The sequence below is a fragment of the Lycorma delicatula genome, chromosome 5 (genome assembly GCF_047948215.1).
Source record: "Lycorma delicatula isolate Av1 chromosome 5, ASM4794821v1, whole genome shotgun sequence".
Taxonomy (NCBI): domain Eukaryota; kingdom Metazoa; phylum Arthropoda; class Insecta; order Hemiptera; family Fulgoridae; genus Lycorma; species Lycorma delicatula.
Window position 1 is genome coordinate 179,271,206 of NC_134459.1, and position 15,006 is coordinate 179,286,211.

The 15,006-nt window shown below is 31.3% G+C and overlaps 1 protein-coding gene across 3 annotated transcripts in view; it reads left to right on the plus strand.

Moving 5' to 3' along the window:
* LOC142324601 (uncharacterized) overlaps positions 1–15,006 on the plus strand; it is a 74,627-nt gene that overhangs the window by 25,506 nt on the left and 34,115 nt on the right. For all 3 annotated transcript variants that reach the window (XM_075365445.1, XM_075365444.1, XM_075365446.1), the window contains exons 4-6: positions 3,746–3,875; positions 9,083–9,267; positions 12,913–13,020. In XM_075365445.1, coding sequence (XP_075221560.1) covers positions 3,746–3,875; positions 9,083–9,267; positions 12,913–13,020 — 423 coding nt within the window. The remainder of the gene's footprint in view (positions 1–3,745; positions 3,876–9,082; positions 9,268–12,912; positions 13,021–15,006) is intronic.

The window sequence follows — 15,006 nt, forward strand, 5'->3', positions numbered from 1 at the left end:
ATAGGTTGGAAAGAAATCTATCTATTCAAAATTTAAGGAGTGCCCAGCGCAGACCCTTAATTGTATGCACTGATGTGCTTGAAACAACCTCCTACGAGGCTACCACCGTATTGGGAAACGCTCTCCTCCCAATCGATTTAGTGCTGAAAGTTCGGGCGGCCATGTGGAAATTATTAAGAGGTAGGAAAGCCGAGGTATTTGGGATTTGGTTTTGAGCTGGGCTTGTACCAGAACGGAACGGTGATCGCAATGCACCGGTTCTAAATTTCGAACCATCTCCCGCCTGCGGAGGCGGCTTTACAGCCTCGCGATGGAAGCATGGCAGCAAGAATGGCAATCCCACAAGTAAGGGTAGGTCCTTGTATAGATTTATACAGGACTTCGGGGGATGGTAGACCTCTAGTTCGTTTTTAAGGGCAACGGGAGTCCAAGTGCTCTCTAACCACGCGAATTTGAACCAATATTTGTTTTGGTTCCAGCTGGCAGCTGATGAGTTGTGCGTCTGCGGGGAGGTCCAGTCGAACGAACACATGATGTTCGACTGCCCAGCTCTTGGGGGAACCAGAACTCAGGCCACCCTGGAACAGAGGTCAAGGGGAAAATTGGCCACTCATTAGCGGCGAGTCAGTGTGGCGTGAGCCGCATTGTCGGGCCAAGTGGGAGTTCCTTAATGCCTTCGCTTTGTTCAACAGGCATCAGTAGTTTAAGGGATATAAGACTCCTACTGCTTGCCGTAGGAAGCTACCCTCGAGAATTGGTTGGCCATCGGTCAAATATACCTGTCCACCATATTATAGCTCCAAGCGCTATAATATGGTGGACAGGTACTTGCTAGTATTCAGCAACCTAGGCGTGACAGCAAATTGCTGTCCGTGACAGAATAAATTTTAATTTATTGACAAAGACATATATTTTAGTATGTAGACAGGGTGCGCGTACCCATTTTAGTAATATATGATAAATAAGCGGTGGCGCACCTCTCTTATTCCGCTCACGCAGTTAGGTAAGCTCTAGGAGCTGATTACCTAACTGCGGCTTCTATCAGAAAGGTGCTGCGGCTTCTATCAGTAGTCTATTTCGTTCATAAGCATTAAAGTCCCCACCCAGACTTTAATTCATAAGTATTAAAGTCATAATGCAACATAAGCATTAAAGTCCCCACCCAGCAATGCCGGTAACACTCTGACACTTAGAATAATTAGACTTGCCAAGAATTTTTGAAAATATTCTAAGTTCTAACTGCGTTAGTAGTGACGTCAACGACCTGTTGTAGTCCAGTAAACTACTGCCAGACCTGTATACTCACGCAGAACACTGAATTAAGCAAAAATAGCCTCTATTGCCAGAGGCAATAAGGCAGATCTTGTAAAAAGCAGAATAAAATGTAAGTCTGTTAATCGATAACCAAAAAATTCACAAGTCACTTCAATTAAAATTCCACCAATCAATCCCAATCATCTGTACAAAAATATTCACCAAAAATGAGAAGATTGCGGAGTAAAGGAAACACCCACATCCAAATTCTACGTGTTCATCCACTCTACTTATAACATCTTACCTTGTCCATCTTAAAGCACATCTGAATTTTAACACAATACTTGCGAATCCTCATTTACATAGGTATGAGGTTTCTTTCTTTTCTTTTCTTGTTTAGTCTCTGTTAACTACCGTTTAGATAATACTTCAGAGGATGATATGTATGAGTGTGAATGAAGTGTAGTCTTGTACATTCTCAGTTCGACCATACCTGAGATGTGTGGTTAATTGAAACCCAACCACCAAAGAACACCGGTATCCACGATCTAGTATTCAAATCCGTGTAAAAATAGCTGGCTTTACTAGGACTTGAACGCTGGAACTCTCGACTTCCAAATCAGCTGATTTGGGAAGACGCGTTCACCACTAGACCAACCCGGTGGGTTAGGTATGAGGTTTAGCCACATTATACAGCACCTATGGGTATTTGTACCCAGTGTTTACGACACCTTTAAATTTTCACATGCTTTCTGATATATATCCCTGTTCATAAATTCTATGTCGTCATGAGACTCCTGATGTGCTGAAAAATTCATTGTGAAAAAGTGGTTCACTGTCGATTGCAGTTAGGACATGGTATCTCATGTCAGCAGAAAATACACCACTATACGTATGGTGCAACTGTCGCTTGACTGTGTGCCACATCTTTGTGGATTGAATATGTTTTGTGGCCTTGCATTGTAAATCTAAATTAGACCGGGTGTTGCTATTTTTATGACGTATTAATATTTTACACAAAATTTAATATTGTGGTGTACATATTTTCTTCTGATGTTGAAGAGTTACTTTTATGTAGTTGTTTTTCTTTCTTCCTTCAATTTTTATGTTATTTTTTTATTCTGTTTTCTAAGAAGGGATCCTTTACACCGCTCTTGGACTTTGCTAAATTCTTTGTATTTTTTATGTTTATGACTGTGATATTAATTTTAAGTGTTTTAAGTGATATTTTACCTTTGTTATTAGTTGTAAGTTTGCGTTTATTTACTTATTTAGTTTTTGTTATAATATTTTATTTCGGACAATGATAACATGAAAGCATTTTTAGCCGTCTAAAGGAAGAAAAAACTAATAGCACATCTTAGTTCTCTTAGATTACGTTAAATCAAAATTGATCAATTGTTTCACCTGTCTGAAATATTTACTGGAAAGCAGTCTTTTCAGTCTGATAATGTTTATAAAAAATGCAGGGTTTTATTATGCTATGATTATTACCTGCGGATTCGCTGATGGAAGATGTGTAATGTGCCTGTTTATTTTTAATAAACAATTTATTTGTTACTTTTTACACAGCTTTTATATTAACGTGTTACTTCTGCATATTCTGTCTATAATATTGTACTTTTATTAATTATTTATTTAATTAGTAATTTATTAATTTTACCTATGTATTGTATTACATTCATTGCTTTTACTGTAATCTTTTGCTAGTATTTATTTATTTTTCATAATTGCTTATTCTCTGTTTTGTATACTTGTATGTTACATTGTATAAGTATTGCTAAACTGGGCAAATAGAAAACATCTGCTTTTGCCTTTACAATTTTTGTCTCCTCATACCTTTCTGTTATAAAATCAACTAGGTCTGGATATCTTAATACGTGGCTTTTTCCACCTACTTTGCTTCTACCAGATGCTACTGCAGAAATTCTTCTTCTCATTTGAAATGAATTATCTTAAAACACTTCAAACGTGAGTCTTTCAAATTTCATCAGTTCACCAACTTTTGAACATCTTCCTCTAACAATGCATTTTAAAAGTTTTAATTTTTTCCTTTCCGGTTTTCCGGGTGTCTATGTTTTGCTACCCTAAATATTACATATCGCTAAAATATTTCCTATTGTGATTTTTTCTAATTTATAGATCTTTATTTTATTGATCTAAATCTTTTCCCGCGTGAAACCTTTGCTGGCATGTGTCAGTCTAGTTTTGATGCTTTTAATCCTCAGTGATCCTTTATGATTTTACAACCTAAATAAAATAATTCTGTAACTTTGATATGTATTCCCTTTATCTCAATTTCTAATTTCAATTTCTTGAACCTTTTTCAGATTGAAGTAACTTATTTCTGAATATTTCAATCGAATATTCCTTAAGTTTTCAGAATTTACTTCGTTCAAAATTATCAAAGAGCTTTCAATAATGTGTAGGTAGGTACCATATAAATACTGAATCTTAATCTATTATTATTATTATTGTTGTTTTATTGCAGCAATTTACAAGACATGTGGATAGACAAAAGCAGTGTGAGCTTTTAACTTTGAAACTAGATGAAGATAAACAAAATTTGAACAGTAATACTGAATACATAAAAGAAAATATCAACCACATTATTTATAAAGGTGATACACTTTTTATTATCTGATTAATAAGTTTAAATTTATTTTAATGGAATATAAATAGTGGTTTATTTTTCATTTAGATTTAAGGATCTCTGATGTGAACAATTGTGCAAGATTTAAGTTCAGTTATGGATAACTGGATATCTCAATTGCACTTTAAAACAATCTTTTTTCTCTTCTGTATTTCACATCAAAGGAAGGAAAGCCATATATTCTAGAAAAAAACACAAGAATCGATATTGTAACAAGATCAGTATAGTGGGCTTGAGTAACGGATTCTTACCGATTTCTATGGAAATAATAATTATATAATGAACGGTAAGAATCCAGAAAGGGGCAAAAAGTAGAACCCCTTTTTGTAAAGAATAGATCCCTTTTACAATCGTCTTTTGTTATAGTGCTTGTTAACACACGGCGATCACCTGTTGTACAGTGAAAAGAGACTGAGGCTTTGTTTCCATGAAACAAAGCCTCAATCGACTTTTCTGACGCTTCAACCTGGGTCCAATCCTACAGGCAAAGAGGCTAACAGTATAAATAGCCCAGTAAGACCAGTTACGGTTCAGTTTGGCGGAAATCTTTGAACCAGTCTGAGGCATTATGGCATCAGTTCAGCGAGGAGAGGCTGCGAGTTGTGTGAGTTCAGCGGAGTTCTGCGAACCAGTCGGCGAGGCTTTACGATGTCAATCCTGCAAGGGCAGTTCAACGAGGAGAGGCTGCGAGTTGTGTGGAGATGTGCAAATTCGGCAGAGAGTTCTGCAAACCAGTCTAACGAGGCGTACGACAACGGTCCAGCGTGGAGAGTCACAGATGTGAGTCTGCGAGACGTCAGTCCAGCGATGAGAGTATTCAGTTTGATACGATTAAGGTGACACCATAAATAATTCAGTAACCAAGAAAGTACTGTCGGTGAGTTACAGTAAAACTATAAGTGTATATCTGAAAAAAAAATAATGCAACAGACTTCATTCATAAACTATTAAGATAGACAACAAAATGGATTTGCAAGTGAATTTTATAAGATTGTTTGTTAATGTAAGACTAGTGGTTAAAAAGGATTAAAACTAGTGTTTCTTTTGTTAATGGGTTTGTACACTAGTTTTCTGTTTTATACCTGGAATAAATCCGAACGATTATTTATTTTGAACTCTCTTATGTGTAATCTGTATTTATCACTTACTATTGATATTACTACCGCTATTTGATGTGTAATAATTTTGATATCTTTGTTGATTATGTTATGTTTCATGTTGTGCAATAATCCTTTATCACTATTATCCTGACTGTTATTGTGGTTGTAATTAATGTATTAATATTTGTGTTCATTAATTGTTTTATTATTTTTATCATTATTGTATTTATAACTGTTGCTATTATTATTAATTTGCCTGGTTGTAATTTGAACATTTTAAATCAGTACTATAATTATATAAATTGTCAAAAACCTCTCAATATCCTCATTGAGCCGCATGGAACCACACCACACAACAATATTAATATTTTTTTTAGGATTTTATAACATGGGATGAGAAAAAATCTAGAATTTGCATAGTTGATCAATTCTTGCCCAGATATTCAATTTTCAAGGCTACTAAACATGAGCCTCTGCCATTAGGATTACAATTGTTCCTGCATTGACAGTAGCTGTAATAATTGTATGGGTAATTAAAATATTATAATGCATGTCTTTAAATAATTACAGTTATGACATTTATGATTTGGACATTTTGTCCTTCTTAAAATATTACACAATATACAAAAAGTAAGGCAAATCAATAAAAATGTAAAATTAAAGTTTTATACATTCTTAAATTAATAGTTTCATTCCAGTAGCTATTTTAAATAAGTATTTTAATTTGTATTAATTTTAACAGTAGTCTGATAAAATATATCCACAACACTTTTGTATTGATTAGTGCTAATGTACAGATTAATTTTTTATAATAATGCTTTTAATAAATACAATCTGATTTTTCATTGGCTTTCAGTGATTGCTACTTAAAAATTATACCGATAACATTAGTATTAAATTAAATTTTAAAGGAGTGTTTATGTGCTTATTTGAAATACTTGATTATGTCACTCGGTTTTTCATTTTCCTGAGTAGTTTCCTTTTCAGATAATGTATATGTATGTCCAGTAGCAGTTTTTGGATTAACTTTTGTTAGTTCTTCCTGTCAAGGTGATATTAGAATATCACTGTGTGCTAGAAAACACATAAAAAGGTGAACCTTAAGAGTCAAGAAAACTTACTTCCACTTCTTTTGTCGATTCATTTGAAGATAGTACACAAGCCAACCACCACCAACATTCTTCAATTCTTCATTTACAGAAATAATTTTTGTTTTAAAATATCCTTTTCTGACCGGTAAAAAGTATGCAAATTTTGAGTGTTTGGGATCATTACTGCTTTTGTTAAACAAGGTACTAAATACTTTTCTGATATCATTCATTTGAAACAAATATGACATTCATATTTTTAGTATTTGACTGAGCCCGGTTATAGAGCTGAATGACTTGTTATTTTGGTATGGGCATTGTAACTTGCTTTTGATACTAATCTTTTAAGAGTACCATCAAGACTATCACTTGCACTATTGCCATGTGATGTGGCAAAGAAGTGCCGTTCTCCTCAGCACCAAAGTCATCCTTATGATACATTAAATTTACAATATTTTTATGTTTTTTATATCGTGCTGCTGAGCCATCGGAGAAGTTAATTAATTAGTTTATTCACATATACTTTTAAAAATTGAATTAGTTTTTTCTGAAAAAGGTGAACTGATGTTGTGTCATGCTTAAGGCAGTCAGATGTAACCAAATTATAATTTAAAGTATCAGCAAATTCTGGCCTTTTAAAGTAAATAGTGAAACATGTATTGTAGTCGTTGATTGTTCCAGTGAAACCCTTGGGGTTCATCTTGTAGCACAAATGAATAATTTTTAACAAAGTCAAATAATGCGATAAAGATTCCAGGTTCAATTACAATTTTTAAATTTGTTGAAGAAGTTTGACTGCTGACAAGCAACAAATGAGAATCGATAATGTTTTAATAAACATCTCAATAAACTCTTATGTGTTCTTCTCTACTATTTCCAAACTTTGAACGATCACTTGATATCCATTTCGTAAAAGTTAAATATTGAATCTAAAATGTTTTTAAAGTTTCAGAATTTAGACATTCTTACAAATTTCTTGAGGTGGATCACAAATAACTTGTGCCACACAGTGTTTGTAAGAAGTGAAATGATTGCTGCACTCTTTTTTGAAATAATTTAATTTACATCCTTCAAACGTTAATTTTATGTAATGATGGATATCATACACATCCACTATGAGTTCCACTGCCACCTGCTAAAACACAATTTTTTTAATTAAAGCAACGAAGGTAGAAAACCCAATTTTAATACCTGTATGAGTTTCTTTAAATTGTTGATGTATCTCTTTCAGATAAGCCAGTACTAATTTTTTTTTAACATTAAAGTTCAACAAAGTTTCCGCTTTGTGATTTGATTGTGAGTCTTTTTTGATAGCATTGTATGATTTACAGCATCTGATTTATAAAACGCCTGAATTCATCCAACTATGTTTTTATCCAGACACTTTCCAGGTTTACGGTTCGGTGGAGACAGAACCACCCCTTGTTCTTTAACTAGTTGTTTTGCATGTCATATCATGTAATCAATAGTTCCTGGGAATTCATCTTGCACTTTTTTGATGCTCCAACATCACGGAAGAAGAGTAAGAATTGTTATTTTAAGACTACTATCTGTTGTACAATTAAATTTTCTTTCAACTGTACCAAGAATTTCCTGTCGGGTTCAACTTTAGATGAAGTTTCAGAGTTTTTGTGGCTATATTGAATATTTTTTCCCTCATTGACGACTAAATTTTTGCAATCTTTTTGGCAGGATAGGTTTTCTCTTGCAATCTTTTAGATTTTACAGGTGATTCTCCAATACTCACTAGACACTCATTGAGCCTGTTTAATGCACAATTTGTTCATCTTAAAGCGATTCTTCACCATCATCTGCTTCTTCTGAAGCTTTATTACTAATCGAGGCAAGTTTTTTCCGACATTTATCACAAACCTTCCAATTGCTTTCTAAACTTGGATTTTGTTTCTGTGCTCCATCGTAACACTTTTCTTAAATTCTTAGTAACATAATTACAACCTACTTCCTGAAACACATTATAATATTACAGTAAAAGGTTGCCGTACTTCAAAAGAAACCTAACTTTAAAAAAACTGTAAGTGATCAATAAATGAACGCTGGATATCTTGACTTCAGGACAGACATATTTATACAGTGTTCATGCTTTTGTACATCATATTATTTCACAAATAAATTATTTAAATAAATCAGATATTTTAGTTCATTTAATATTGTTTACGCCGAAACAATAGACGCAGACTATGGCTAAACCGATGATATAGTAAGCTTCAATATATTTTTTCTTTTAATTTGTATTAATTGCACTGAGTCATTGCGTTAAATCACCATCAGTCATTTGATTTAGTTGAGATATACTATTTCTTACTAGACAAATCAAATGAGCAGCATATTATCTATCTCATCGCTTTTAGTTTCTTTTTGTAAGACATTTTATTTTATTTTGCAAGTTCAGCCAATGAAAATTGTGAGTATTGAACACCTCAAAACCTCCCAAAAAAACATTTTTTTTGATAAAACATTGATACGTGCTTTGTTTTTTTTCTCTTGATCCCAGTGCAGTCTCAGTTTCAAATTTGCACAGCTATTTATAATACGATGAAAAATATTTTTCACAAGTGCTGTTTTTCCTAAAATTAAAGGTCAAACGTCAAAGGCTGATGATGAAATAAAAAATTTATGTAAACATAGGCTTGTATATCGCATGAAAGAGCATTAAAATAAGCCCAAGTTTTTCATTCTTAATAAATAACAAAGTCATGTCGACCTAATGCTGTTGCCACACGTCAAAATTTGCCATTTTCCAGCAAATCTAAAAGGCTGTAAAAACAAGACGGTTAAGGATAAAGATCTGAAATTGAAATTCAGTATTTTCTCTTAACTCTATCGACAGTTAAATCATACCAAATTTCATGAAAATCCCAGTCGATCGGGTCGGGTTATGAATGCCTATCTACCGTGTTGATTTGACACGAAATGACCTAAATGTGTTTTTATTTCTTCAGTTACTTATAATGTTTTTTTTTTTTCAGATTTAGAAAAAGAGAAATTGAAACAGAACATAAATGATGTTATACAAAAAACTGAATTATTAAATTTAAAGTGCAAACAAATTGGAAAAACTGTGAATAATTTAACTGAAAATCTTAATGTTATTGATTTTATAACGAATGAAATGAATTCAGATGGAAATAAAGAAAAAGAAAATGAATATAAGGTAAGAAGATTTTTTTTTAATAACAAACCAGTCTAACCATGTCTTTAAACCTACCATTTTCTGGTCAAGATAATTACTTTTTTCTTGTGAAAACTGGGGATACTTCAAATCTTGGATTGTTTGCCCTAATACTAATTAATTCCCTCATACGTGATGTTAGACTTGGATTTAATGTTTAGTGATGTGCATTACATCAATCCCATTAATGTAGTCTAGTATAAACATTTATCTGGTATCAATTGAAGGAATTATTATAATAAATTAGGATGCTATTTTTGTGATGCAACTCATAAATCTCGTCTGATTACCGTACTTTCCTTCTTGCTTCATAGCTCTAGAGCTATGATGTCAAGAAAGTAATTGATATGATGAAAGCCCATATTAATTATTTAAGATATAAACACGTGAAATAATGTTAAGTTAAATATATTAAATATAAAAATTACTATGTAATAATTCACAATTTAGAAGTTGTTTTTGAAAATTATTTTTGTAATTATGTTGACTGGGATGCAAAAAAATTCAATTTTTTTTTTAACTTTTAATTAGTGTTACTTAAAAATTCATTGTTAGAGTAATATTGTTTCTGTAAAGGAAAATTTTTTAATAGTATTTTAAATAAATTGGTGAAAAGAACTTTTTAAAAGATTGGTAATTTATTAAAAATTGTAACAGAAACGTAATAAGGTGTCCTTCTTAATAAGCTGAAGCATATGTTGAGTTATAAGAAAACAGTTGTGTTGTCTAGTTTAGTAGAGATATTATTTTTTAAGAATAAGTGTTATTCTTTTTCTCAAAGATTGTTAACACAAGGATAAATTAATATTTTATATTTTCTAAATATCGGTGTTACAAGATTCACATTTATGGACACAAAGTATAGTCTAACAGCCCATCTTGAAAACTCATCATTTATTGAGGTTCTGATTGATCATATTATATGGTTGGTAAAAATTTCAAATTTCTGTTTTACCACTTCCCCGGATTAGCCTAATGAGCGGTTGAAATTGTATGTTACTTCAGAAACATTATGGATGCTTATTTTTAGATTAATCGAGAAAGTGTACATTTCTTTTAGATATGTCACACTATGAAAGCTTGTGACATAGCAGTTTCAGAAATTTTGGGTGTAAAAATTTAATTATTTTACTTTTTCCTCCGGGTTCCTTGAACCCAAAAAGTATAAAAGTTAATTTCAAAAATGTTTATATCGCAGTAAGGGCTGTGTTTTGTATGTTGTTTCACTTATTTTTGGATAGCCAGTGCGACTTAGGGACTGAGTTTGATATGTTTCTGCACTGTTAAAAAAAAGAAAAAATTGTAAATTAGGTGTCGATATATTGCTAAAAACATCAATCTGTTCTGATAAATCATATTACATTATTACACTTATGAATGAATATATCTGTACCTGTTAACAAACTGAAACCGTTTAAAAACCCGGAAAATGTTAAAACATAGTTTTATTTGGAATCGTAATACTTTCTAAAATTTTTTTAACAGACGGTCGTCTATATTTTAATTAGTTTGTATGGACCTTTTATCAAATCTTTTTTTTATTTTATAATCAATTGTGATAATTATAATTATTCATTGTTTTAGTAGTGGATGATATGATAGTTTCTGTATTCCATTGGTTTTTATTATTAAGTTGATTCTTAAGTCTAAAATCACTTGTGTGTAATAGTAATTTTTTATTAATTATTAGCAATAGTAGATTAGAAAGAACAATTTCATTCCTAATTTCACAGATTAGTAATACATAGGTATTCATTTCATTTATGGTGATATGTAATGTTATACAAACTTAAGATATATCATTGGCAGATATTTCTGACCAACCCATCGGGTTGGTCTAGTGGTTAACGCGTCTTCCCAAATCAGCTGATTTGGAAGTCGAGAGTTACAGCGTTCAAGTCCTAGTAAAGCCAGATATTTTTACATGGATTTGAATACTAGATCGTGGATACCGGTGTTCTTTGGTGGTTGGGTTTCAATTAACCACACATCTCAGGAATGGTCAAACTGAGAATGTACAAGACTACACTTCATTTACACTCATACATATCATCCTCATTCATCCTCTGAAGAATCATAACGGTAGTTACAAAGAAATAGTTTTTGTAACGGTAGTTACAAAGAAAACTATTTCTTAAAGAATTGTAACTGTAGTTACCGGAGGCTAAACAGGAAAAAGAAAAAGAAAAAAGATATTTCTGACCAAAAAATTCCTCACAGTTAGTTATTAAATTGCTCTGGCTATAGTTATAGTTATTAAAGTACTCTAGTCTGTTGTTAATAGTGTTAGTACTCTCACCCAACTACAGGAAACAGTCTACATATTTGCATATTCCATATAATAGAACACAGCAAACATCTGTATTACCCTAAATCATATAACCTTGAAACTAATTTTTCTGGTGTAAATCTTTGACAGTATAATACATAATATTCTTAGTAGACCTTTATTTTCAACAGTAGACTTATCTAAACTTTCCTCAAAATGAACTGCCACTACTTTTAGAGAGCGCCTCATTATTGAGTCAGATACCGTATTATTTCCAACATGATGGAGGGCCAAAACATTTTTGTTGTCTTGTTAATTATCATCTGAATAGAACATTTCCCGACAGTTAGCTGGCCACATCACCCCATTTATATCTCCTTGATCTTTTTGTAGGGACATATGAAAGCATTAATGTTTGTCTTAAAGTCATAGAATTTAAATGAACTTTTACGAAGGAATTATATTTACTGCTAAAGAAATGTTAGAGAACAAGATCTCATTTTCAACTCACTGTTGAGCTCAGATGTATAATCTAGATTTTGGCAAACAATTTGAATATTTTATATACATATTTATTTTGTGAAGAAATTAATCTATAAAATAATACTGTTGTTTCTTTTGTAAAATTATTTGGAAGTAGATACTAGTAACTGATTTTGGTTTAAATAATGTATTTAATGAAAGTTTACTGTATTATTTTTATTGAACTAAGACTATTTCTTTGTTTTGATTGAAACTATAATTATCTATTTTTGTGGCTTGTTTACTGTTAATTATTTTAAATAGACTTACTTATTCAGAATTAAGTGTGCAACAAAATTTTCTTATAACTTTTTTTTCATTTTTATTTAAAAGAAAATGTGAAAAAGTTATATTTTTGGCCATTTTTTATGATATATCACAGGGATTTCTTAAAATTACTATATTAATGTAAAATTGCAACTTAAAAGCCTAAATTTAGCCTTAAATGGTTTCCATTATACAATTGTATTGTTTTACCTTTGAGGGCAAAAAAGTAACATTTTTTGATTAGCCATAGCTTAGGAACAAAGCATTTCCAAAATTTATATAAACTTATTCCTTATAATGTGAGAAATAGCCTGAAAAAATTACCAGGAAACTCCTGGAACATTCAGTTCATTTTTATTTTATCTTCAAAAAGTAAATTATACAATCAATTTTGTGATTTATTATAAATACATATGCTGTTTCTTTATTTAGGAAATTCAAGGAATGAAGAAAAAATTTGAATTGTTATCAATCTTCAAATTAATTAGTACTACTGTAATAAATTGTAAGAAAAGTTGAATTAATTTCATGTTCGGCTTATTTTCTCATTATTTCTTTACATTTTGTAGGATAATCTTAAAAAGTTTTTACCCGAAATAGACGCTTATTTTCATTCATATCGTCTTGGTGGAGGCAAAGTGGATCTCACTGCTGAAAATTCTGCTTTATGGAATAAGGTATGTTTTAGTGAAAGATTCAATGATAATTTAGGATTTTTTTTTTTATTGCATGACGTATTTGTAATATTTATAGTAGTGTAAAACTAAATATATTACTTAATTTTTTAATTATATAATTTTTAAAAGGTAGTAGTTACCTATTAAACTTTATAATATTCATTTTCATTTATTCTTCACTTTTAATCTAAACATTTTTTTTAGTGTCTATAATGATGATTGTTTAACACGTTCAGCTCCAAGGTCACCACCAAAGTGGCCGACAGGCTGTCATCTTGCTGCCTGATAGTGCCATAGAGGCGCTCTGTGCAAAGCTTCGGTTATACAGTTAAGCTTTTTACTTTTTTTGGCTGTTATTTGTGTTTATAGAATTACTTGGTTTGACATTTTTCTTATTCTTTGAGTATGGCTAATGATTAAATTGTATGCAATGATTAAATTGTTGTGTCTTTCACAACCAAAGAGAACACATTTATCAGCACAAAAAATTATGACAGATGACGAACTAAAAGCGATTTTAGAATGTGATAGTAGTGACAATGACTTTGATGGGAATGATGACTTCGATTATTGCTTGGGGGCGGATAGTGATGATGAAATGGAAGATGTGACAAATGATAATAATCAATATTATTGATGACGTTGAGCATATAAATCCTGAAGAACTTATTAGTGATAATAATTATGCAGTTTATCCTGAAGTAAATTAAAATTAAATGCAGTCAAAAGAAAAACCGAAAATTATATGGACTAACGGACTTCATGACTTAAGAAAATCGACTTTACTGGAAATTCTACTATACTTCAAAACGCACCGAATGGAAAGTAAGCCTATAGATTTATTATGTTTTCAAACGTCTCAATCTAATATTTCCCATACGAAGTATAAGACCAAGAAATATTTGCAATTCTTTCCTCTTTAGTTCTTTCCAAGATAATATAGGTGAATTTGGGGATTTTGATTTGTTGGACTTCAAAATTTTGTTTTTTAAATTATTAGCATATAAGTTTGTCTCCTTTAAAATAAGATCAAAAAACACATCATCTGCAAATAGATTTAAAAAATCTGAATTTTTTATCTTATTTTAAAGGAGACAAACTTATATGCTAATAATTTAAAAAACGAAATTTTGAAGTCCAACAAATCAAAATCCCCAAATTCATCTATATTCTCATGGAAAGAACTAAAGAAGGAAGAATTGCAAATATTTCTTGGTCTTGTACTTCGTATGAGAAATATTAGATTGAGACGTTTGAAAACATAATCATCGGCTTATTCATTGGCTGTATTAGATACCTTGTTTCCATAATTACATGGGGAAAAATAGATACAAGACAATTTTGAGGTACCTTCATTTCTGTCAGAATTCTAAAACAGAAGAAGTTATAACTGACCATTTGTATAAAATAAGGCCCTTATTGGAGTTATTTAATAACAAAATGAGTGCACTGTATTATTCTAAAAAATAATTGTACGTTGATGAATTGTTAATTTTATGGCGTAGTTGTTTGATCTTTCGTTAATATGTAAAAAACAAAAAGCATAAATATAGTATCAAACTTTATTTATTGACCAAACAATTCTCAAAGTAAATGTTTCTACACATATGTTGGGACAGGGATTGAAAGCCTGTGTACTAGCATTTTGCATGCATTAGCCTCTGTTACAAGCAAACTAAAAACATTGTCATTTTCTATATATTTCTGTGGTATGGTAATATATAAAAAAATAGGTTTCATAAACTTGCTGTAGCATATGTAATTGTTGAGTTTTATTTTAAATTATATATTGATGCTGTGATCTAGGTATACTTCCTGTTGAATAGCAACTAATAATAGTAGAATCATACGTGACTAATGTGCTGTTTATGAATTCACAACATGCAGTTCTAAGAATTTCATTTACTTATTTTTAATCTACTCTAATCATTGCACTGTGAAGAATCATATGAGGTGCGGCTATTAAGTAACGAGAATAATGCTGCT